The 25,469-nt window shown below is 53.9% G+C and overlaps 1 protein-coding gene across 5 annotated transcripts in view; it reads right to left on the bottom strand.

Moving 5' to 3' along the window:
- The window catches only part of SH2D3C (SH2 domain containing 3C), a 40,678-nt gene that overhangs the window by 3,608 nt on the left and 11,601 nt on the right, over nt 1-25,469 (bottom strand). For 3 of the 5 annotated variants that reach the window (XM_066256126.1, XM_066256125.1, XM_066256129.1), the window contains 8 exons: nt 17,703-17,742; nt 8,967-9,095; nt 7,060-7,514; nt 5,626-5,750; nt 3,080-3,615; nt 1,620-1,735; nt 1,090-1,261; nt 176-287 (listed from right to left, as the gene is read on the bottom strand). In XM_066256126.1, the coding sequence (XP_066112223.1) occupies nt 176-287; nt 1,090-1,261; nt 1,620-1,735; nt 3,080-3,615; nt 5,626-5,750; nt 7,060-7,514; nt 8,967-9,095; nt 17,703-17,742 (1,685 nt within the window). Of the gene's footprint in view, nt 1-175; nt 288-1,089; nt 1,262-1,619; nt 1,736-3,079; nt 3,616-5,625; nt 5,751-7,059; nt 7,515-8,966; nt 9,096-12,872; nt 13,019-17,702; nt 17,743-18,090; nt 18,203-25,469 lie in introns of those variants that run through there. The other 2 variants (XM_066256128.1, XM_066256130.1) reach the window with 2 other exon arrangements.

Genomic DNA, 25,469 nt, shown 5'->3' with positions numbered 1-25,469 from the left:
CCCAAGGGCCGAGCCTGGACGTGTCTTACAAAGTTGTCAGGTGCAGAGTGAGTGCAAGAGTACTTGCACAGAGCTGTGAAGTTCTCATTGTCATCCACAATGACTGGGAAAGCTTCTGCTGGCCCAGAGAGGGCTGAAGCCTGTGCAAGGTCACACAGCAACATCAGGGAGGTACCTTTGCCCTCATTGAGGCTCTTGAGAAATGGCTTGAGCTTCTTCTCATAGAGTATGGCACCCTCCGTGTGTCGCTGCCGCAGGGTCATCCAAGTCTGCTCCAGCCGGGCAATCTGGGGGAACCAGACTGTGAGCAACCAACCAGGAAAGGGGCCTGCGAGGGCTGCATGCCCCTCTGCTGAGTGGACACCCAGACGTGGGATAATAATTATTAATGACCATTCATGTATCAGGGGCAGTGCTAACTGACTTCTTTTCACACTTCCTCCTGAAGCCCTTGCAAAAACCCATTTAACAGATGAGAGAACTAAGGCTCAGAGAGGGGAATGACTTGCCCAAGGTCATTTCAAAAATAAGTGGCAGAGCTGGGAGTTGAACCACGGCCTTTAGGGTCCTGTGATTACTATTTCCTAGACACAGGAGAGGAAGTGTAGTGTGGATGAGGTCTGGCCTCTGAAATTAGAGCCCAACACTTGTTGAATCCCAACTTTTTTCAGCCTCTGACTGTGTGACCTTAGGCAATCACTACTCTGGTTCAATTTCTCCATAAGTAAAATGGGGACAGTAAAAACATCTACTTCACGAGTCTTGAGAAATCAGTGCTTGTAAAATATTAATACTTAGTGTAGCACTAGCACCTCGTGTACAAACGACACCCATTTATTCTTTATACTCCTATAATGCACCTCATTCATTTTACAGATGGGGAAACTAAGGCCTACAGAAGGGGAAGGACCTGGTGTCAGAGCAGGTCAGCACTTAAGAGAACTCAGCTCTTCCCGTTGCCCTTTCACCAGTGCTGCTGAGAAAGTCACAAAGTTCTTCCTGAAACAATACACAGCCATCCCAAAGAAACGCATCCCGGGCTCTTCGAGACAGCCTGCGCAAACCCATTCTGCGTGGGCCACTCAGTACCTGGGCCATATCCAGCGCACCCATGACCGCAGCGAAGCTGAACATGTTGCCCATGGTCCCCCGGAGCTCGGCCGCCAGCTGGATGGTCTTATGCAGAAGTGCTGCCCGCTCCTCAGCAGAGCCTGTGCAGCCCAGGATGTCCACAGCCAGCATGATGGACATGGTATGGAACCTATCAGAGAGGCCAGGTCAGAGGGGCAGGACCAAGAAACCAGGGTGGCGCCGAGGGTTCCTGTCCCCACTTGTGGTTTGGCACCAGGGGGTGGAGAGCCCTAACTGGGAGGTTGTAAAGGGTCAGTTAGATTAAGGTGCACGGCCAGAGTGAGAGAGCTGATGGGCGGGGCCGAAATTCATGGACTGTGATTGGTCAAGAGGATGCAAAGGTGAGTCCCTAAAAGACTCGGTGTTTGGGAAACCAGAATTGCTTGGGACCTGATAACAACAAGTTGCAATCAGTCAGTGGGGTGGAGGGCGTGGCCAGAACCCAGGCTAGGGGAGAGACTGTGGTGCGAGGGGTGGGTTTGCCTTACCTTTCCAGCAGGTCTAGTCGTAGCTGCCGGCCATGGGGGAGGGTGAGCAGCTCCATGCCCCAGCGGACTCCCATTAGGGTCTGCATCTCCTTGGTAACGCCCAGTATCCTAGCAACCTGCAAGGATGTCCAGAGGGCTGATTAATTTCCCGTCTTGGCTGGCCCAAGCCATCTGGGAGTCAGAAAGCTTTATCTAGGAGGGCAGCCTGGCTGGGGGGCCCAATATGAATTCCAGTTCTACTGTTAACCCTCTTACACGGAGCCAGTGAGCCTCATTTTCCTCATCTGTGAAATGGGGAATACATGGAAAAATGCTCAGAGATGTCTGACATGTTAAATATTTAGTTAAGGTTAAGGACCAAGACTATCTTACTCCAGAAGGCAAACATGAGTCCCAAGGAGAGAAAGGGTTGTCCAATGTCACACGCTGTACCTAGAACTCAGGGATGCTTCCTTCACACCTTAGTGTTCTTCAAAGATCAACATCCTGTACTCTCTTTTCTTGCTTCCTGAGCTTGGATACCAATGCGACCAAGTAACCAGTACCCTCCAAACTTCAGAGGGAGAAACTGAGGTGCAGAATTGGGGTCCTTAGATGGACAAAGATTCATTCAAAGCAAACACCCCAGGACTTGGACAACTTATGAGCTCAGGTACAGTAATGAGTTTTTCTTATTTTGTCCACTAGGGGGTGCAGGGAGGTGGGGAATTGCATCGTGTGTGTGTGTGTGTGTGTGTGTGTGTGTGTGTGTGTGTGTGTCAGAGACAGAGAGAAGGACAGATAAGGACAGACAGAGAGAGAGATGAGAAGCATCAATTCTTCATTGCAGCAGCTTAGTTGTTCGTTGATTGCTTTCTCATATGTGCCTTTACAGGGGTGGGAGGCTCCAGCTGAGCCAGTGACCCCTTGCTTAAGCCAGCGAACTTGGGCTCAAGCCAGTAACCTTGGGCTTCAAGCCAGAGACCTTTGAGCTCAAGCCAGCGACCATGGGATCATGTCTATGATCCCACGCTCAAGCCAGAGACCATGTGCGCTCAAGCCGGCAACCTTGGAGTTTAGAATCTGGGTCCTCTGCGTCCCAGTCTAATGCTCTATTCGCTGTGCCACTGCCTGGTCAGGCAAGGAATTGCATCTTTTATATTCCCTGGACCAGCCGGTGACTATCACTAGACTCAAAAAAGTGCCCCAGAAGTCAGACACCATTGAGTTCCATTGCTAAACTGACACCTGGAGGAAGCAAGAATATATTGTGTTTTGCTTTTAAAGGAGAAAATGGAGGCCCAGAGAGGCAAAGCAATCAACCCAGAGTCACACAGCAAGTCAAGGATAGTCATGAAGCCAGAATCCAGGCCCACTGGCTATATTTGGGGAAATTAGGGGCCAGCTCTTCAGCACCCTGACCCCTACCCTAAAGCCAGAGGACGGGTGCTGCCCTGTCCCAGTGTGCACCCCGCACCTACCAGGCAGTCAACCTTGGTGACATGCTGAGCCAACGTCCGGGCATCCACCTCTGCCAGCAGCTCCTTGACTTTGCGCAAGAGACCCACCTCCAGTGGCCGGTTATCCTTGGGGATCAGTAGTGACTGGAAGGTGGCCAAGTTGAAGGAAGAGGTGGCTTCCACAATGGGGACTGTGAAAGCCCTGCCCCAGTCCCCCTCAGGGGCCCCATTTTCTGACAGTTCTTTCCGTCTCTCCCCATGGCTCTTGGCCTGCCGGCTGAAGGCCTCAGCCGCTGCCCACTCCCGGCTGCCACGAATGGGAGGCTGGAGCTGGCAGTAATGGCCAGAGTCCGGGTCGCTGTAGCTGCTGAGCGACGGCGATGGGGAGGCCTTGCAGAGAGTATGGGAGGGGCTGGCGTAAGGGCCCTTGTCTGACTCCCCAGGCGGCTTTGGGGCACTTCCAGGACACAGCTGGGGTTCACTGGAGCGGCGAGTGGCAGGGGAAGCCGGCAGCGCTGTGGCTGAGGGGGCTGCAGGGGCGGCCTGAACACGGGTCACTGCAGGGGGACAGACAGAGAGAACTAGTTACCATGGCTCCCACCCAGTGAGGTCCCCCATCCCCTTCCCAAAGGACAGACTCCATCCACCCTCGAGATGCTGCCCCTGCTTCCCGGGCACCCTGGCCAGGCCCAGCGGCCTCCGGTAAACCGAACGGCCCTCAGTGACACTCTGGACACTCTGCAGTCACTGGCCCCAGGCATCCGCACACTCCCACCCGAGGCTGCCACCATGGGAACCATGGAACTAGTTGGCGGAGCTTCCAGTGATTCAGGAAAGCTACACACTTGCTGGAGTTCCTTGTGCCACGTGGAATAATTTCTCAATGAATTAGTAATAATGATTTAATGAGCTCACACTTGTCAGGAGCTGGCAACATGCTGAAGATACACTAATCAAAAACAGAAAACCATCATCCAAAATTAGAGGTGATATTAATTGAGCTCGTACTGCCTGTGAGATCCATCTTTGTGCATTAGTCCATTTAACCTTCTCAACATCCTGTGAAGTAAGTTCTTTTGTGATCCTCATTTGCAGGTGAGACCACTGAGGCTGGGAGAGGGGAACTGACCTGCCCAAGGTCACCCGGCCGGCAAATGAAGGAGCTGAGATCTAAAACCTGGCTCCTGGGCACTTGAATACGCCACATGGCTTAGAAGTTGTCCAGTTGATCATTTCTGGCAATGCATTTTAACTTTTAAACTCAGGGATTTTGTTTTGAAGGCAACTGTGTTGTTATGACAAAGATGTTTTGAAGGCAACTGTGTAGTTATGACAAAGATGGAGGCCTGTGTTTAGGGAGGGATTTATGACAACCCATAAGATGACAACCTTCCCAGCAAAGCTTCCTCCCAGGCTGCTCCTCTGCCTGCACACTCTGCCCATCACATGGACAACATGCACTATGGCCTGTTGGAAACATTCTTTTTATTTTCTTTTAGAAATAAAATAGTGGCATCTTCCTTCCTTCCTTCCTTCCTTCCTTCCTTCCTTCCTTCCTTCCTTCCTTCCTTTCTTAGTGAGAGAGAGACAGAGACAGACAGACAGCAAGGGAGAGAGATGAGAAGCATCAACTTGTGGTTGTGGCACCTTAGTTGTTCATTGGTTGCTTTTTCATATGTGCCTTGACAGGGGGCGGGGCTCCAGCTGAGCCAGTGACCCCTTGCTCAAGCCAGTGACCTTGGACTCAAGCCAGTGTGACCATGGGGTCACGTCTATGAGCCCATGCTCAAGCCGGCGACCCCAAACTTAAGCTGTTGAGCCTGCACTCAAGCCAGCTGTTGAGCCTGTGCTCAAGCTGGCGACCTCAGGGATTTGAACCTGGGTCCTCAGCGCCCCAGGTCAATGCTCTATCCACCGCGCCACCGCCTGGTCAGGCAGCATGTTTCTACAACAGAAATTTTTTTTGTATTTAAAAAATAAATAAAGCACGGTATTCGGTACTCTACTTAATTTCTCTGTGAACCTAAAACTGCTATACAAAGTAAAGTCCACTTTATAAAAAAAATTTAAAAGTACGATATGGCTAGCTTGGTTTGAATAGGCCATTTGGACTCAGAGCTTCGTTCAGTCCTAGTCAACGCAGGGCCTGGCAGAGCACCGAACACTCAGCCTACACGCGGTGGGAGGGCCACCAGTGGGACTGTGTGGCCATGTTGTGTCCTGCACGGCCTCGGAGCCCAGGTTCAGTGGCACTGCGAGCCTTGGGCAGTCTCCACTGCGTTCGGAAAAATACTGGGAACTACCTTATGCACAGTGCCTGGTGCCCAATAGGGACTGAATAAATTGTTACAATGAGCAAGCCATGGATCTGTTTGTATGTCAATGTCAATAGGTAACGGTAGCAGGTTTTTAATGTAAATTCCTGCAGGGCCTTGCTCTCAGAAAAGAGATAGGAACACACACAATCACAAGCTGTAACAGAATTCATCAAAAGCACACGCACACACAAGATCACTGCCACCAGACCCCCCCATCTGTCCCTGCCCCCTCCGCGGGCCATGCCATACCGGTACTGTAGGCAGGGGAGCTGGGGCTCTCGGAGATGGGGGACATGGGCGAGTGCAGGTCTGGGATCTGGTCCATGCTGAGGGCACAGTTGCGGATGGATTCCCGGGGGTGGGGCAATGATGTGCTGTGGAACAGACACCCGTGTGAGCGGAGAGCCCAGAGGTACAGGTCCCTGGCCAGCCTTAGGACCCCCACCTCTGCTTCCATCCTAGAACTGCTGAACTTCAAAGGGAGAAAAAGCTTGGAGGTTATCAAGTCCAACCTCCCAATGAACAGCTACAGAATTGAAGCCCAGAGAAGAAAGGGCTCGTGCAGTGCACAAACTGCACAGCTGCTCCCTGCTCGGGGAGCCTTGTCCCCGCCTTGGAGAACTGCCTGGTGAGGGCGGCTAGCAGGAGAGGGAGGAGACCGAGGGAGTCGGGCCAGCCCCCGGCCCCCGGCCCCGCCTTGCTGCTCCCACACTACGCCCAGGATGCCTGGGCACACACGGCCTGTGCAGCCTGGCACCATTACCACCACCGGTTCCAAACCACAGGCCAAGTGGCCGCTGTCTGCAGGGGATCCAACCATCAACTCCTTGGCGGACATCACCCAGCCCAGGCCCAGCGCGATGAAACCTATCCAAGTGTTTGTGGCACAGAAAAGCTGATTTCTTTGCCAACAGCCAGGGAATCCACAGAAATTAGGGACACAGACGGGTTCACAGACCTGGGTTTGAATCTGTCTTACCCTCTCGCAAACGCTGCCCCTTTCTAAGCCCTATTCTCTCATCTGCAAAGCGGGGGTGTGGACAGAGTTCACCACGCAAGGGGACCTGGGAGTTGGTTATGTTGGGCACAGAAAGCACTGAGGGCAGGGCTCGGTGCACAGGAGGCCTCAGGAATGATTTGCTGCTGTGGCATGTGCTGGAGACAGGGCCTGGCCTCACCCAGCCCCAGAGAAAACTGCGTCTCATCAAAACATCACTGCGAGCACTCCATTCCCTGTGTGGTGTGCACACAGCAAAGCCCTCCACTCTGATGTTTGCCTTGGCCAAGCTAGGTGGGGGGGAGGGGCACAGCGGCGGCAGGAACCAGGGCCTCTGCCTAGAACAGGACAGTCCCCAGGGCTCCCCCTGGGCCAGAAGGGACTACCCGAGTGAGAGCCCTTGCAGGTAGGAGCGTGGAGATGACCGGAGCAGTGGCGGGGCCAAGGACACACAACTGGTTGTAGCAGAGCTGGGACTACAACCTGGGTCCAACTGCCTGCGAACTCTGTGCGGCCTCACAGTACAGCCTGCCCTTCCTCCTGTTTCCTGCACACTGAGGCTCTGGGGCACTCATTTCTCCCCCATTCAGGGCCACTGGGCCTCCCCTTTCTCACCACTACTCTCATTACTGACACCCCTGCTTGACCAATGAGGACAGTGAGGCAGAATTGGGGTCCTAGCTTACCTGGTGGAGCAGCCATCGCTGCGGGTGACCTTGTCAGCCGTGAGTCCATCAGTCATGGTGACGCTGCGCCGCTTCATATGGCTGCCCTTGGGGCCCGAGGGGCTGGCAGGGCTGGCAGCCTTGCCACTGCCCTGGCCTAGGCCATAGCAGGCCTCCAGGTAGCGCAGCGGGAAGGTGCGGTTGACGGGGCAGTAGATGATGGCGCCGCTCTGCTCTGACACAGCTTTGCGGCTGCCCACGTGGTACCGCACGAGGGCAGGCACGTGGTCGAAGCTCTCCTGCTCGAACAAGTACTGGATGTGAGTGTAGCTCTCGCCTGCCTTCACCACCACCTTGTTGATCTTGAAGTGCAAGGCCTGGTTGCGCCAGCGGCAGGTGAGCACATAGTCCCCCAGGCTCGTGAGCGAGTCCCGGATGAGGAAGTCGCCATTGCGCTGTACCAGGGTCTCCGAGACCTGCAGGATGAATGGCCGGGCAGGGTACAGTCAGGCACGGTAGGGCAGGGGCAGGAAAGGGCCAGGCCTGGGATCGTGGGGACAGAGTGAACAGAGATATCTGAAGCTTGGGGTGGGGGACACAGTGACCCAGGTGCAGAGTGGGCAGCCAGGGCCCAGAAGTTCAGGATGGAAGTCACAGGGACATAGCATCTGGGGAACGGGGGTCATCATGATCTAAAGCTCAGGTCTCAGACCTCTTCCTTCTCAGGGCTCACATTGGGCAAAGTGAATGCCAGCCCCCACTCCTCTAAACAGCCAGTGCCCTGGCGCATCTCTGGGACCCACCCAAGCTGCTTTGTCTGCCTGGAACATCCTGACCACCTGCTGAACTCCTGCCCCTCTCACAATGGCTCCTCCCCTCAGTGGCCTCTCCTGAAGGCTCCCCCACATTTCCTGCTGGCCACTACATTCTTGCACTTCTCCCACTGGGCTCTGCCCATCTGCCTGCCTGTCAACCCCTACCCTCAAAGGAAGCCACCACCCACTTTATTCCTGCATCCTCGGTGCCCACACAGGGCCTGGCAGAGTTGATACTTTTTTTTTCTTTACAGGGACAGAGAGAGAGAGAGAGAGAGAGTCAGAGAGAGGGATAGATAGGGACAGACAGACAGGAACGGAGAGAGATGAGAAGTATCAATCATCAGTTTTTCGTCGCGACACCTTAGTTGTTCATTGATTGCTTTCTCATATGTGCCTTGACTGTGGGCCTTCAGCAGACCGAGTAACTCCTTGCTTGAGCCAGCGACCTTGGGTCTAAGCTGGTGAGCATTTTTTTATTTTGCTCAAGCCAGATGAGCCCGCACTCAAGCTGGCAACCTCGGGGTCTCGAACCTGGGTCCTTGGCATCCCAGTCCAATGCTCTATCCACTGCGCCACCGCCTGGTCAGGCCAGAATTGATACTTGACAAAGATTTACAGCAGATATGAAAGAGGACACAGGTGACTGTCAGGCCAAGTCCAAGTCTTAGCTGGAAGTTCAGCTTTGCTGAGCCTTAGAACTGATACTCACTAACCAAACACACAGGAGGTTGAGGTACAGACCCACTGAACAAAACGTTTAAAAAACAAGTAACAATAATAACAACCACAAAAGACAATGTTCACCGAACTCACTGTATGTTAGACATCATGTTAAGCACTTTACCTGCATTACTGCATTTAATTCTCACAACAGCCCTCTGAAGGAGGTACTATTATTAGCCTCCATTTTATAGATGAAGAAACTGAGGCTCAGAGAGGTGATGTGACTTTTTCAAGGCTGCAGTCAGTAAATGATATAGGTAGACCTCATCCCTGTAGTCCACTGTGATTAAATCCACCAAGCAATAAGTCAGAGCCTCTCTGGCTGAAGCCAGCTAAGCAGTGAGTGGAAGAGTGTAGGGCTGAGGTCCCAGCTCAGGGCCCACTCACCTCACGGGGGATGCGGCCATGGTACCACGCATGGCTGCGGAGATCTGTACTGCTGAGCTTAAGTTCTTCCTCCAACTCTTTGTGCAGCTTCTCAGGCGATGAGTCCAGGATGTACTTCTCCTTGGAAAACTGGGTGGGAGACAGCAAAAATTGGCATCCAGCTCAAAGCCCCACTTCTCCTTCCTTCCCAGTCCAGCATCGGGTGAACTCCTTCCATCCTGGATCCCTGGGAACACTTAGGCTCAGATGCCAGCAAGGTTCTTACCCAGGAGTCCCTATCCTGGAAGAAGTAGAAGAATCTCAATGAATTCCACCAAGCCGTGCCTACCGTGTTGCAGGCCCTGTGCTATGTACCAGGCATAAGTGAGTGAGGCAATAAATAAACCAGGCCCTGTCCTCAAGGAAGCTCCTATTCTAAGAGGGGAGGAAAAGCCACACGAGCATTTGAGTAGACTGCGGTCAGCACCACAGTGCTGGACAGCGTCAATGAGCAGGCGGGCTTTCAGAACGGAGAAGATGAAGAAGTCTAGGCGAGGTGGAGTGCTGGAGGCAGGCTTCCTGGACGAGACGGCAAAAACAAAACACTCTTGATGCACCAAGGACACCAAACTGATCTTAAAGTGGTGAGAGGGGGTAGTTCTACGGGCAGCTCTGGGAGGTAAGGCAGCGGGTACCCTGGCAAAAGCATGGACCAAAATCAGGGCTGGATGGGTGAGGAAACATTCTGGGACGGTTAATTATACAGCAGAATGACAAACGATGCAGCGGTGAACAGGGAAACAAAGGCCCCCACGCAGGCATCCTTTTTGTATTCCCCATACAGACATCTATGTTGTCTTTTAGGCCTTTTCCCCCTTGCCATCTCAAGCAATCCTTGCCAGGTGGGGAAACCGCAGCCAGCAGGGGAGCCCAGTCCCACTTACTGGAGATAACACCCAGGACCCCTCCCTTCCACCTGCCCAAAGGGGGAGGTTCCTGGGTTCCTGGTTACTGTGGCCTGTGGTGGGAAACCTGAGGAGAATGGGAGGGGAGCCCCTGCTGTCAGGTGTACCCCAATCATAGAGTCCAGCCCAATCCTGGCTGTGTCATGTGAATTCTCTGGGCATTGTTTTTTTCCTCTGAAAAATGGGTATGATGGTAGAACCTCTCTCACTGATTTGCAAAGATGAAAGGAGATAATACTCCAGAGTGCTGTGACTAGCCCATAGATGCCATCATCACTGTAAGGACATGTGACACTTCCTCCTCTCCCTTCCCCCAACTCCAGGCCCCAAGATGACTACACAAGGACACAGAGATCAGGCCCAGATGCAGCCAGACGACAGGTCAGATGAGGGTGGCAAAAAGGGCCTGGCTTCAACTCAAGTGACAATGTCTCCTCAGAAACCCCCACCCACTAGGGTTTAAGGGTCCTGCAGGCCACTCCCTGCCTCTTCAGACTTCCCACAGATCTCAGAGCCTAATTCTGCAGCTCCATGGTCTGTCCCTCTGCTCCCATACTGCCTCAGTTTACATTAATCTACAGTGCTCCCAAGACCTTCTGATTCCCAGCTTCAGAGAGACCTAGAATCTCTGACTCCATTATTTCAACATTGATTAAGCCCCTCACTCTGGAACAGATCCTTATGCCAGGGGCTGAGACCCCAAGGTCATCATGTCAGGTGACTTCTGGCCTGGAAGCACCATGTAGACCTTGACAAGCAATTCCAGGTTTTCTGAACATTCAGAGCTGCACAGAGAGCACTGGGAGCAGATGAAAGTGTCCCTCCTCATCTGCTCAGGGAGTGGAGTCCCTGAAGAGGTCATGTTTACAGTGAGGTCTGAAGAGGGACAGGATGAACCAACCAAAACCATCGGGTGGGGACAGAGGTGGGCAGATGGGCAGGAAAGAGCTTCTGGAACGAGAGTGACAAGTCAAGGCCCTGTGGGTAAAGCCAAGGTCCTGGGGGGTGGGAGGCAGGGGGAGAAGCACCAGAGGGGCAGGGGAGCCGCAGGGGCAGGTGTGCCAGGGCTGGGAGGCTGCCTGGGGGAGCTGGGGTTTACCCAGAGGCCACAGCAGAGCCACAGAACATTTCTAAAGTGTTGGAGTGGGTTCAATCTGCTGAGTGGAGTGGTCTAGCGTTTTCCAGGTAATGGCGGGGTGGGGTGGGGCGTGGGGTGGGAATTGGGGGAAGGACATTTAGGGAACCATTGACCAGGTGTGGAGGTAGAGAGCAGAGGGGTCAGAGAGGACTCCAGGCAGAGACCCCAGGAGGACAATGGAGTCTCTGAGGTGGGCAGGGCTGGGGGAAGAGCAGTTGGTGATGGACCCATGAAAATTTGGGCTTTGAGGAGCCTGTAAGGCTCTGCGGAGAGATGGTTAGGTGGGTGATGCGTACAGGGGCTCAGTGCAGAGTATGGGGGTGAAGAATGAAGATTCTGCACATGCTCTGCCCAGGGTAGAAAGTGATAACTGGGAAGGGCAGGGAGGTCCAGGGCCACACAGAGATGTGAGCTTTCTCAAAGCCTGAACTTCTCCACAGGGTTGGCTATTATTCTTCAGGGCCCCTGGCCTCCCTCCGTGCACCACACCACACCCCGAGGAGAGGAGAGAATACAGGCCTTCTGGGGTCCTTCTCCTTGACAAAGAGCATGCAGTTGAGTATTTGCCCCAGTACCAGAGCTGGAGCAAGAGTAACATGGGGCAAAGAAGGAGAGGGGACTGTGTGGTAAAGAACCTGGCCCCAAGACTCTGTCTGACACTGTGTGACCTTGAGTCAATCACTTTTCTTCTCTGGGCTTGGGTAGCCTCATCTGTAAATGAGGGGTTGGGAGTGGGAGACTGGGTTCCACTTTCCTAGCCATAATCAAAGGTCTGGGAGAATCTAGGGGGACCCCCTTGGTCCTACCACACACCAGAAGGTGGGGAACCCTAGGGTCCTTTTGCCCTCCTCTTTACCCTCGACCTGGGGGTCCCCAGCTCCCAGGAGGGGGAGGGCTGGGGCGCGAATGCAGCATCCCGCGCTCAGCGCACAGCTATTGGCCAGAGATGATCTCACCGCCTCGGTCTGCGCGCGCCTGATTGGCGGGTGCAGGGATGCTGCGCTCCTCCGCGGCCGTCATTCAGGCGGGCTAAGAGCGTGTGTGAGCCTAGGGGACCGCAAAGGTGATGCTCCTGGCATCCTCCAGGGACACGGGAGGCAAAAGCATGGAGACCCCGTGAGGGTCTTAAACCCTTCCCACCAGCCGGCGCCCAGCAAGGACTCTCTAGTTTCTCTAGTCCTGTAACTACAAGCAAAGCCATCCCCAGATGATGCTCCGCAGAGAGGCGGGGTCGGGCCCTCCCCTCCACCCCCTTCCGTTTAACCCTTTCACCACCACGCCGCCGCCCGGCACTGCCCGGCAGCCGAGTTTAGAGACCCGCGCCGGGAGCACGCCCCAGCACACCTCGAGCTCAGGAGGACGGCAGGAGCTCTGGCCCCGAGCCCGGGTGCCGCAGCATCCTCTCGGCTTCCCGCCCCTCGCGGCGCCTCCTGACCCTCGCCCTGCGCCCCGGTACAATGGGGCGCCAGGCTGCGGAGGTCAACCGCAGGGACCCGAATGCTCGCTGGAGGATCAGCAGGACGCCGGGGACCCCATCTCCTGCTCCCCAACGCCCCAGCTCAGCTCCCTCCTGCGAGGAAGGCAGGACCCCAACGGCAGCCCCTGCGGTCTTGAGTCCCGGGAGCGGCAGCGGGACCCTCACCCCCAGGAGGAGCGTCAGGCTCCTAGAGGTGAGGCTGGGGCGACCCCGCCCCCTCCCGCAGCCCGCAGCCCCTGCTCCGCCAGACCCTGCGCGGCCGCGCGGGGCTGAGGCTCCCGGGCCAGAACAGAGTGGCCGGGGGTCCCAGCCCCGAGCGCCTGGCAGGGGCCAAGCCGCCCCCTCACCTGCACCTGCACGAAGGAGCCACGGTAGAAGCAGCAGGCAGCGGCAGACAGGGCGCTCCACAGGCTGCAGCGCTCCGTCATGGTGGAGCCGGGCAGCCGGAACCGGGACAGTGCGGGGGGCGGCGGCCGGCGGGGCAGGGGCACGGGCACCGACCGGGCTGGGCACCGGCTGAGCGTGCCTCTCGGCGGCGCGATTACCTCATCGCCTTGGCGGGGGAGGAGCAGGGAGGCGGGGCGGGGAGACCCCACCCTCCAGCCAGCCAGGGGAGGGGAGGGGGCCATTGTTCCTCCCTCCGCCCGCCCCTCGCCCCTCGCCCCCCGCCTCCCCACGCTCCGCGCTCCAGCCCCGGGCGCTCCTGCTGCCTGGAGCAGGGGGATGCGAAGCAGAGGACCTGCCAAAGGGGCCATCACGGGAGACAGCCGGGATGAAGTGGGGACCCCTGGTCCTGCCTCCCCCACCCGTGGCACCCCTCGCTGACCCGGAGCTGGCAGAGACTTTGAATTAAATCCTATCTAAAACTGGAAAAGTCCTTGTATGCAATTGACCAAATCCTTTGTGGCCTCAAGCCATCTCCCAGAGCCCAGGATTTCTCATCTCTGATTTGGAATCAGGGACTATGCTGAGAATCGCGGGATGTTTGACTACCAGACTCTGGGGGTGCAGAGAGCCAGTAAGCACAATGGTTAGGGCACCAACCTGGGTTCAACTAATGGGGTCCCCACCTTCACCCCACGCGCCCTTTCTCTTGGAGCCCAGATGTAGTCATCGGCAAAACATACCTGTGCTGACCTCATAGAACTCGGCGAGCACTGGCAGAGCTGATGCATGTTAAGTTGCAGGACGTAAGGTAAGTGCTCAATAGAAGCATGCCATTGTTTCCAAGCTTACTGTCAGAATCTGGACTTTTGTCATAGGCTCATCAAAGCAAAGGGAGTCTTGCTGACTGCATCGGTCAGGCCTGGAGTTCAAATCCTTTTCACAGGCTTTGTGACCTCAGGCCCACTTTGCTGGGCCTCGGGTTTTTGTTTTGTTTTGTTTTTTACAGAGACAGAGAGAGAGAGTCAGAGAGAGGGAATAGATAGAGACAGACAGACAGGAATGGAGATGAGAAGCATCAATCAATCAATCATCAGTTTTTCCTTGCAACACCTTGGTTGTTCATTGATTGTTTTCTCACATATGCCATGACCATGGGCCTTCAGCAGACTGAGTAACCCCTTGCTCGAGCCAGCGACCTTGAGTCCAAGCTGGTGAGCTTTGCTCAAACCAGATGAGCCCACACTCAAACTGTCGACCTTGGGGTCTCGAACCTGGGTCCTGGGCATCCCAGTCTGACGCTCTATCCACTGCGCCACTGCCTGGTCAGGCTGGACCTCAGTTTTTATCTGATGGTTTTCTGTAAATACATCTGATGCTCTGAGAATGGAGTTTAGAATTTTATGGTCTTGGAACTTTAGAATCCTTGCCTTAAAATGAACATATTCTTCATGGTCTGAGAATCCTGGAGGTCTGGAAGCTGAGAACCTCAGGACAAGAATGGACTTTTGGAAACTGAGTATTGCTTCCACTCTTGTCTGAGGCTTGAACCTAAAACTCACATTCCTTTGACTTCATCCTTTAAAGCAGGGGTCGGGAACTTTTTTGGCTGAGAGAGCCATAAACGCCACATATTTTAAAATGTAATTCCGTGAGAGCCATACAACGACCGTGTACGTTAGGCATTATCCAATAAAAATTTGGTGTTGTCTGGGAGGTCAGCTGTGATTGGCTCCAGCCACCCGCAACCATGAACATGAGCGGTAGGAAATGAATGGATTGTAATACATGAGAATGTTTTATATTTTTAACATTATTATTATTTTTTAATTAATTAATTAATTAATTTTTACAGAGACAGAGAGTGAGTCAGAGAGAGGGATAGACAGGGACAGACAGACAGGAACGGAGAGAGATGAGAAGCATCAATCATCAGTTTTTCATTGCGCGTTGCGACATCTTAGTTGTTCATTGATTGCTTTCTCATATGTGCCTTGACCATGGGCCTCCAGCAGACCAAGCAACCCCTTGCTGGAGCCAACAAACTTGAGTTCAAGCTCGTGGGCTCTTGCTCAAACCAGATGAGCCCGCGCTCAAGCTGGCGACCTTGGGGTCTCGAACCTGGGTCCTCGGCATCCCAGTCCGATGCTCTATCCACTGCGCCACCGCCTGGTCAGGCATTATTTTTTTTATTAAAGATTTGTCTGTGAGCCAGATGCAGCCATCAAAAGAGCCACATCTGGCTCGCAAGCCATAGGTTCCCGACCCCTGCTTTAAAGGGATTGATTAATCAGTTTTCATGAGCAGGTATCATTTCTGTTATAATATATATATATATATATATATATATATATATATATATATATATATATTTTTTTTTTTTTTTTTTTTTTTTTTTTTTTTTTTTTGCATTTTTCTGAAGCTGGAAATGGGGAGGCAGTCAGACAGACTCCCGCATGTGCCCGACCGGGATCCACCTGGCACGCCCACCAGGGGGCGATGCTCTGCCCATCCAGGGCGTCGCTCTGTCGCGACCAGAGCCACTCTAGCACCTGGGGCAGAGGCCAAGGAGCCATCCCCAGCGCCCGGGCCATCTTTTGCTCCAATGGAGACTTGGCTGCGGGAGGGGAAGAGAGAGACAGAGAGGAAGGAGAGGAGGAGGGGTGGAGAAGCAGATGGGCGCCTCTCCTGTGTGCCCTGGCCGGGAATCGAACCCGGGATTTCCGCACGCCAGGCCGACGCTCTACCACTGAGCCAACCAGCCAGAGCCTGTTATAATATTTTTAACTACGTTTTTAGCACTATAAACTAAAGGAAAAATACAAAGCTAATCATCCTCACAGGGACCTTAGGACCATCAGTGATGGGGACCTCACCATCTTGCCAGGCAGCTGGGACTTGTGGGGCACTGCAATGTGCTCCCCATGGTGTACCAGCTGGCGTTGGTGTCGGCTCTCCCCAAGGCCTCTGGCCCCCAGTGGTGCAAAGCTCTGGATGAGGAACCAGGGCGCAGGCTCCACGAGCAGCTCTACCTCAACTTGCCACAGCCCCGAGCTGCACTTCCTCTGCTCACCCAGCTTGATTTCTGACCTTGACTGCACTCTCGCCTCTGCCTGGACCACTTTAGTGCCCATCTCTGCTTATCTTTCTCTCCCTTCCAGCTTTTCATCTAGGGAGATGTTGGTGAACGTTCCTGGTCAACTGCAGTAGCTTGGACTCATGCCTTCCTTCTCCTCCACAAAGCCTTCCTTGATCTCCTCCTCCCAGCTCCTGAGCCGAAAGCCATCCCCTACTTCTGGTGCTCCAGTGGTTCTCTCCATGAGCCTCCTGGTGATGGTGGGGGGCAGCAATCGGAGCGCTTCCCATACCGCCTCAGTACCAGTCACTCACACAAAACTTTATAGACAGCATCTCAGGTAATGGAATGCCCCTTGGGTCAAGAGCCAGGCCCGCCTGCTCTGTTCCAGGCCCAGCTCCCCTTAGACTCTAAGCATGGACTCATTGAGCCCATATCCACCCTGGGTGGCGGTGCCATAGTTATCACATTTCACATAGTGAAACACTGAAGCTCAGAGGAGTCACACACACACACACACACACACACACACACACACACACACACAGTCATGTGACAACTAAGTGGCAAATCTGGGACTAAAACTAGGATCTGCTGAATTACAGAGTACAAGCCTGAAGCATTGGGTGCTTCTGCGCTGGTCCTCACATGAACCAGGAGCCCTTTTTATTTTCTTTTATTTTTTTTATTTATTCCTTTTAGAGAGGGGAGAGAATGAGAGAGAGAGAGAGAGAGAGAGAAAGGGGGGAGGAGCAGGAAGCATCAACTCCCACATGTGCCTTGACTGGGCAAGCCCAGGGTTTTGAACCAGTGACCTCAGTGTTCCAGGTCGACACTTTATCTACTGCACCACCACAGGTCAGGTGAACCAGGAGCCTTTTGAACCCAAGGGCCCGGTGCTCCTTGCCCTCTGCTATATGTCCTGCACTCAGCAAGGGGCCTGGCTCAGGGTGGTGCTCCTGGAGGTAGGCCTGAGGGCTTTGTCCATAGTCTTAGTATCAGGTAAACTTGGATTGAAATCCCAGCTTCCCCCATGGTAGCTGTGTGGCTGTGAGTGAGTCACTGCACTTCTCTGGGCCTCAAGTTTCCCATCCATAAGTGGACAGAGGAAGGCCTTCGCTGCCCAATGATGAGAGAAGAAGTCAAAGGCCTCATTCATGCAAAGAGATCAAAACTGTCTGCCTTCCAGTGCCAGCAGCCAGCACAGGGCTCTGCACACAGTAGGTACTCAAAACATTATGTCGTATTATTGTTGTTATCATTATTTCAAAACTGCACTTTTAACATCCCCAGCACAAATTAAGCTCGTGCTAAATGTGAGCTATGCCCATTATCTGTGATAAGGAATTGAGTCATCCTCCCCTGCTTCCACCTCCCAGCACCAGCACATGCTCAGAAACTGGGTGGGATTACAGCATCGTGGTCTTTGCGTAGAGAAACCCTTGGGATGCCGTTCAGCTGGCGGGTGGGGGTGGGCCAGTCTGCTGGTAAACAAGCATTGGGATGTCCTGAGTGTGGGGCCAGGAGAGGAGGATGGCAGCCCTGGGAAGAAGATACTGGGGGTAAAGCCAGCCCCCAAGTGCTGCCCCGGCCCCTAGAGCCTCTCCTCCTGGGGACAGACAGTGAGATCTGGCACCTAACAGGGTTCAGAAAATAATCTTAGCCTTCAAGGAACAAGCTCTGAGCCCTCTAGGGTCCCCTGCCCAGCCCTTCTTACCTTCACGTAGTCCCCGCCAGCCTCTGGCTCTCCACCAGCCCTGGAAAAAAAGAAGAGAGGTGAATGCACCCAGCCCTGCCTGGGACCCCAGCTGCCAGTCTCTGCTCCCCAGCCTGGTGCCAGCACCTGGCCCTCAGGGCTCCAGGGGGCTCATCCCGAAGGCAGAGGGGGCACTCCCAGCAAAAGCTCTCAGCTGCTGGTCTGGCTGCTCCTTCACTCTCCAGCTGTGGAACCCAGGCAAGTCCCTTCACCTCTCTGAGCCTGGGTTTCCTATCTGTTAATAGGAGACAATGACAGTCTCTGCCTTGTCAGGCTATTGTGAGGACGCAGGAAGCTGATGAATATTCCATGCTTGCCATGGGGCCTGCTTCCTAGGTCACTGGCTTACCCCACCGCAGGACACTGGGCCATCCTGGTGCTCTTCGTCCACGCCTCCCTGACTCGAGTGGTCGAAGGCCCCAGACTAGGACTCAGCCTCTTCTCCAGTCCTGCATTCATTCCTAGAGCGGAGTGACCTGTCACACTGTGGTGCCACTGCCGGTGACAGGTGGCTGTGGAATTGATCCCCTCTGCCTTCAGGATGGTCAGGATGGGGCTGAAAGGGGCCAGGGGCCAGGGTGGCTGTTCTTCCCAGGTGCCAACAAATATCCTCCTTCCTCATGAGGGTCACTGTGAGTCACTTCCCCCAGTCCTTGGCCTCCAGTGCCATGCCTTCTCTGATGCAGCCTGGGCCTGTCTCTTCAACGCCAGACTCATTAGCCCAACTGCCTCCTTGGCATCTCCTCTTGGCTGTTTGATGTCATCCTGAACTTGTCGTATCCAGAGCAGGACTGTTGGGTCCTCTTGCACCACGCCCCTGCTCCCCACACCCACTTCCCATTTCAGCTAATGTCGTTTAGTTCTTCCTGTTGCCTTGTTTGACCAAGAACTACAGTCATCTGTGCCTCCTCTCTGCTCACACTCCACACCCAATCCATCAGGAAATCCTGCAGGTCTACTTGCAAAATAGATCCTGACCATTTCTCTCCATATGTCAGCTCTGCCCCTCCTGGGCCACCCTCTGAGTCCTTCCGAGCACACAGCAGCCTCCTCACTGGCTCGCTCTCACTCCCCGCGGCCAGCTTCTACTCCACCACCAGACGGCACTAAGGTGAAAACGTAAGCAGAAGGCCCACACATCACCCTGCACCCTTCCAACTCTGAAGCACAAAATCTAAACCCTTCTCCCTGGCCTGCAGAGATGGCTGGCCTTGTCATCTATCAACCAAACCAGAAAGCTTCTTCCCTTGTAAGAGTTGAGTGACATTACTATGCCAGAGAAACAGACATGCATCAAGTAATATGTTCCCCAACATATAGAGCCCTGTGTGGCCTGGTGGTGCCCAACCACCCACCCTGCCAACATCCTCACACATTCTGATCCTCCCTCACTCATTCTGACCCTCTTTCTGCCCCAGGCACATTGGCCTCCTTACCAAGCTCATTCTTGCCACAGGGCCTTTGCACTTGCTGTTCCTTCTGCCCTGCTTTATTTTTCTCACAGCATCAATCAACCCCTACCCAAAATAATCACTTGACACATATCTGTTGAATGTCAATTACCTGACATCTCCACTCTGTCTTATTCCTTGTTGAGACCCCAGACCTCAGCACAGTGCCTGGCGCCTAGTAGGAGCTCAAGAAATATTTATTCCTTAAAGGAATATATGAATACTAAACACTGAACCAATGTTAGTCACTACCATTATTACTAATTCTGTCAGGCTGGGCCCTGGTTCTTGGGCTAACGCAGGCCTCAGTATTCCCATCTGCAAAATGGGGAATAAGGTAAACACTGGGTAAAACCTGCTTCCGCACATACATAAGTGCAATATTTGAATTTAAATGTAACAAATTTAATAAAATAAAAAATTTAAAAAGCAAAGCTAAAAAAAGTTGAGGTCAAGGTATATGTTCCTACAGCAGTATTTCATACTGGGCGTCCCCAGCCCCTGAGGGCAGGGGCTCCGCATTGAACCGCAAACAGCCCTCTCTGTCTACCATTTTAGAGTTCCTGTTGCTAACTTTTCCTCCTGTGAAGTCCTCCCTCTAACTACAGTCCCTCAGGCTGCAGGCCAGCCACAGCGCACTTCTAAAGCCTCTTGCATGCTCTCTCACCAATGATGGGGGACACCAGCCCTGCTCACCCCCACAGGTCTTCCCGGGTGACGCATCCCGTTCCAGCGTTTCCGGCCATTCAAGCCCGGAAATCCTTCCACTGCTGGGAACAGACTGGCCAGGACACTGGGATCACCCCAGCGTTGCCTCCTGCTTCCTGTCCACTTCCCCTTGGGCTGTGAGCAGGAGCAGAGCCTTGGGGAGGGGCTGGCTGCACCAGGAATCAGGTGGGATGGGGTGGCCAGAGGCCCAGGAAGTGGAGGGCCTGGGCGCACTCAGCCCATGACCTGCCCCTGCCCCTCTACAGCACCCCAAGATTTCAAAGGCATAATGTGACCATGTCTGCTTACACCCACTGTCATCACTTATCCAGACCATGGCCACTACCTAGTCACTGGCCTCCATCTGTGCCCTCTGTGACTGTTCTCACCTCAGCAGCCCAAGCAGTCACGTTAATAAAGGTCAGTTCATGAGTTCATGGCTCTTCTCTGCTCCAACCCACTGGAGCAGCCCCCTAATCTCACTCGGAGTAGGAGCCAAAGTTCTCGTAACAGCGTTCACAGCCTCGCCACCACCCTCACCATGAGGCTGGCTACACTGCGCCAGCCACGTTGGGCTTCTTGCTGACTTCTGTCCCCACCTCAGGGCCTTGGCACTTTCTGTTCCCTCAGCTGGAATACTTTCCCTCCAGTTACCCACTGAGCTCCCCCTTCCATCCTTAGGGTCTCTGCTAAAGTATCTCCTTCTCAGAGAGGCCTTCCCTGCCACGGCCGAAGTGTGACCTCCTCCCCTCCTCCCTGTGCTGCTCATTCCCTCCTCACAGCACTTATCTGACTTACCACGTGGCCTGTGACCACCCCTCCTCACTACACCCTCAGCTCCACGGGGCAGAGATTGAGGGCGGCCTACAACAGTGCCAGGCATCCCCTAAAGGCGTTTTTGAATGAATGAATGTCACAGCAGCCCTTGCAAGCCTAAGGATAAAGTCTAGTTCCACAGCGGCTCAGCCCTCTGTGACCAGGCCTCGGCCGGCCATGCCTCCTCTCCTCTAACTTTCTTGCACTCTGGCTACCTCACTCTTCCTCCAAAGAGTGCAGCTCCGTAGAGCCTTAGGGCCTTTGCACATGATGTTTCCTCTGTCCAGAACCTCCTCTTTTCCTTAGGGCTAGAGTAATTCCTACTTAAACTTCAGATCTCAGTTTGCTTGGAGATTTCTAAAACATTCTCCGTTCTATTATAATAAACAAACCAGGAATCAAAGCTTTCATTTCTAAACACTCAGCGCCATTAATTAATTAACTTATTCCTTATTTTACGGACTTAAAAGGCACATCCTCTCTAATATTAGTGGTGAAATCAATTAATAAATAATAGTGACAATTGAGCTAAATCAGTCCGATTAATCAGACACATTAATTATTTAAATAACCAACCCCTTTAATTGCCTGTATTAACTGATTTGTTCTGATAACCGACACCACTCGTTGCCTATATTAGCTTAGTTAACTGGATTAATGAGCAGTATTTAAAGCCTGTTATCTTTTATTTCCCCAATGCAGGTTTAAGTTTAAATCTGAGCTCACCTCAGGTGCCTCTACCCTGGCCCAGCAGAAAGGATGCGGCCTCCCGGGGACCCTGAAGGAGAGGCGGTGGGGAGACATGGCCGTTCTGCTCTGCCCTGGTCCTGCCGACGGGCAGCTCTATTCTCCGCAGAGGCCTGCTGCCCTCTCTCTGTCCCCCCAGTCTGTTCCTTAGGCCTTGAGGCCTGGTCATACGGCCTGAGTGGAGACATCTCCAACCTCTGCTTCTGCTTCTTGGCCTTCCCTTTGCCTTTCTTCTCGGAGGTCCAGCTCCCTCATCTGGGAAATGGACACATTACAGCTGTCTTCCCAGAGGGGCCAGGAGGATCCTACCAGAAGGAGGGTACAAGGTTCCCTAGCCCATGTGGCTCCTCTCTCTGTCCGGGCGCCCCCACTGCCCACCCGCCGGAGATCTCCCATTCTGCCCCTCTGGGATGCTGAAGACTCTTTTCTTCCTTCACTCTGACCTTCACCTTCACTCAGCCCTGCCGGAGGAGCGACACTGCGTTGTGCTCCTAGTCCCGAAAGGCCCTGGGCACAGAGCGGTCTGGGGCAGAGGCCCCATCTCTCCAGGACACCCTGACGTGGGGCCTTTGGGATTTCCTGCCAGGAAGGCTCTTGGCTTTAGCCCCTGCCCTGCCCACCACCTCTGAGGTGGGCCACCACTGTCCTGGAGACAACACTGCACCCCCAGCACTGCGCCCTCAGTCTTTTTGACAGGGTGAGCTCTTCAGCAGGGGCTCAGGAAGGGTGTTAGCCCCATGAGCAGAGGGCAATGGCCGCTCTTCCCCTGGCAGAGCTCAGGACTCCGAGGCTGAGAGCTGCTAAATGCCTCTCAAAATCCTCTGGCAAAGGAGCCAAAGGGAAAGCGTGCATCGAATGCTGACTGAACGCCCGGGACCTGGGAGCCCCACGTCACAGTGGGAAACTGAAGCCTGTGGTTGACCCAGGACACACAGCTGCACAGGTTAGGTCTGGGTGGCCCTGCTTGGTTCTTTGCGCAAGGTGGCCTCCCCCGCGAAACAGAGACTGCTCCTGGGTGGGGAGGGGGAGAAGCTGGGGAGAAGACGACAAGGAAAGAGATATTTCACCCAGACCAGGAGCCCAGAACCGGCATCAGGAAGAGGAAACGGAGATGGGCGGACAGAGAGGAGACCCTCTGGGGCTCTGGGGAGGGCCCTCGGCTGGGAGGGAGGAAGCTGTGTGACCCTGGGCAAGTCCTCTCCCTGGGCCTCAGTTTCCTCTTCCGTGACATGGGCATGGTGGTATCCTGAGTGGCTCTGCTGAACTGCCATTTCCTTGGGTCAAGCCCAGGATAAATGGTCTAACTGCCACACGTCACCCAATCCTCACAGTGACCTTGTGAAGCAGATATGGTTTTTGTCCCCGATTTATAGGTGAGAAAACTGAGGCTCAGAGAGAAGAGAGCTCAAGGAAGTTCCATCAGTGAGTCTCTGAGCTCTGATATATCCAACCCCTGTCCTCTCCAGCCCTCACCCCACATGGGCCCAGCATTCTGCAAGCAGGGTCCCCTGAGGGTTTGGGGGGATGGAGCTCCAGCTGGGGGCAGGGGGAGTCCATCTCTCCTGAACCAGAATAGTTCCCACAGCCGGAGGCGTCCGGGGGTCTCGGGGGCTGTGAGAAAGTCTCCACAGGAAATGAGAGCCAGGAGCAGCTGGGCCCCTTCCGAAGACAAGGACCAGCCGCCCGCAGCCTGAGGAGGCTGAAAGGCTGGGCCCACCACGGCCTCCTCCCCCAGTGGGTAATCACTACCAGATGCCCGGCCGCTGACGTCACCCTGCAGGGCCGAGAGGGTCGTGGGACTCTGGGGAACACTAGGGATTCTTGGATTAGAATCAACATTCCAGAAGGAAAAGGGGGGCGTGTTTTGACCTGTTCTCAATGTGTGGCATCACGGGTTACCCCATGATGCCAATTACGTTTCCTTCCTTCTGAACAGCCCTGGGAATGGGGGTGTAGGGACCTGGGTCTCTGGGTCCGAGAAATGGACACTTGGGTGAGACACTTTACAGTGAGCAGCACTGCATTCAAATCCCCCTCAGAGGAGAGGTCCTTGTAAAACCCAAGTCCAAGTGGGACCCTCCTCCGCTCAAGGCCAGCAATAACCATTCAGAGCCACAGCCAGGTCCTAACCTGGCCTTCCAGGCCTTCCATTGTCTGAACCCACTTCCTCTCTGGCCTGTCTCCTACCACGGTCCTCCCCAGCCCCCATATTGTTCTAATGCAGCCACTCAGATCTCCGCTGCTCCTTGAATAGGCCGAGGACGGTCCCACCTGGAGGCCTCTTACATGGCTATTCCCTGGGCTTGAAACAATTCCAGACAGCAAGAGGAATTGTTACCTCGTCTTCTTCATTCAAACATCACTTTCTCGGAGACCTTTTTCCTGGCTGACCTTCCTAAATCGCCACCACCAGCCACTCCTCAAGACCAGTTCCCCCCACTTGATTGAAACCTTTCCCGCTTTTTTCTTCTGCCTGACTGTCATGTGAACCGTCTGTCTTCCCACACGGAAATGGGCGTTCCAGGAGGACTGGGTTTTGTCTGCTGTACTCACTGCTGTCTCCTAGGACCTAGAATAGTGTCTAGGGCAATGACAAGTCAACCTTTTCCATTCCATGGCACACATAAACTAATTACTAAAATTCTGCAGCATAGCAAAAAAATAAAATAAAATAATTTTCTCAATCTGACAAAAACCAATTCATTCACAGTGGACGGGTATTGTTGAGTTGACTGTTGTCATTGTTTTTTTGTTGACCAGCTAGGGGAGCAGAGGTCACGTATTGCATATTTTAAAAATTCTTGTGCTACACCAGTGTGCTGTGGCGCAAGGGTTGAAATCATTAGTCTAGGGCATAGTTATATCTCAGCAAATATTAAAGTGACTAAAATTCCAATTCAACTAACTGTGTGATCTCATACAAGTTATTAACTTTACAAAACTTCAATATCTTTATCTGGCAACTGAGCTCCTAATACCTCTCTTCAGGGGGTTATGAGAAGTCATTTGAAATAATGGCAGAAACAGCTTTGAACTTTATACTTGCAGGAAGCAAAATATGGCCTTCTGGTTAAGAATTTGGGCTTGGGCCTGGCCTGACCTGTAGTGGAGCAGTAGATAAAGTGTTGACCTGGAAATGCTGAGGTCGCTGGTTCAAAACCCTGGGCTTGCCTGGTCAAGGCACATATAGGAATTGATGTTTCCAGTTCCTCCCCTTTCTCTTTCTCTCTCTCTCTCTCTCTCTCTCCTTTTTTTTTTTTTTTTTTTCTTTTCATTTTTCTGAAGCTGGAAATAGGGAGAGACAGTCAGACAGACTCCCGCATGCGCCCGACCGGGATCCATCCGGCACGCCCAGCTCTGCCCACCAGGGGGCGATGCTCTGCCCATCCTGGGCGTCGCCATGTTGCGACCAGAGCCACTCTAGCGCCTGGGGCAGAGGCCACAGAGCCATCCCCAGCGCCCGGGCCATCTTTGCTCCTATGGAGCCTTGGCTGCGGGAGGGGACGAGAGAGACAGAGAGGAAAGCGCGGCGGAGGGGTGGAGAAGCAAATGGGCGCTTCTCCTGTGTGCCCTGGCCGGGAATCGAACCCGGGTCCTCCGCACGCTAGGCCGACGCTCTACTGCTGAGCCAACCGGCCAGGGCCTCTCTCTCCTTTTTAAAATGAATAAATTTTTTAAAATCTTAAAAAAATGTAAATTAAAAAAAAAAGGAATTTGGGCTTGGGAGTCGGCAGGTCTGGGATCAAATCTAGGCTCTGACAGTCTCTCTGTGACCTCAGGACAGTCCCTGCCCCTCTCTGAACCTCAGTCTCCTCACCGTAAAATACAACCACCCACCACCCACCCACCCTGTCCCTCACGGGGTCTCTGTGGCAGACAGTGCCCATCGGCAGCTGGATGGTTGTGAGCAGGATCTTGCTCGCCTCTGGCAGGACCCTGGCCTGACAGCTCCTGTGTGGATATGGGTGGGGGTTGTTGGAAGCCTCGCTTCTCTCTCTGGGCCTCC

The sequence above is a fragment of the Saccopteryx bilineata genome, chromosome 2 (genome assembly GCF_036850765.1).
Source record: "Saccopteryx bilineata isolate mSacBil1 chromosome 2, mSacBil1_pri_phased_curated, whole genome shotgun sequence".
In the NCBI taxonomy this organism is placed as follows: domain Eukaryota; kingdom Metazoa; phylum Chordata; class Mammalia; order Chiroptera; family Emballonuridae; genus Saccopteryx; species Saccopteryx bilineata.
This window is presented reverse-complemented; position numbering and strand designations above follow the sequence as displayed.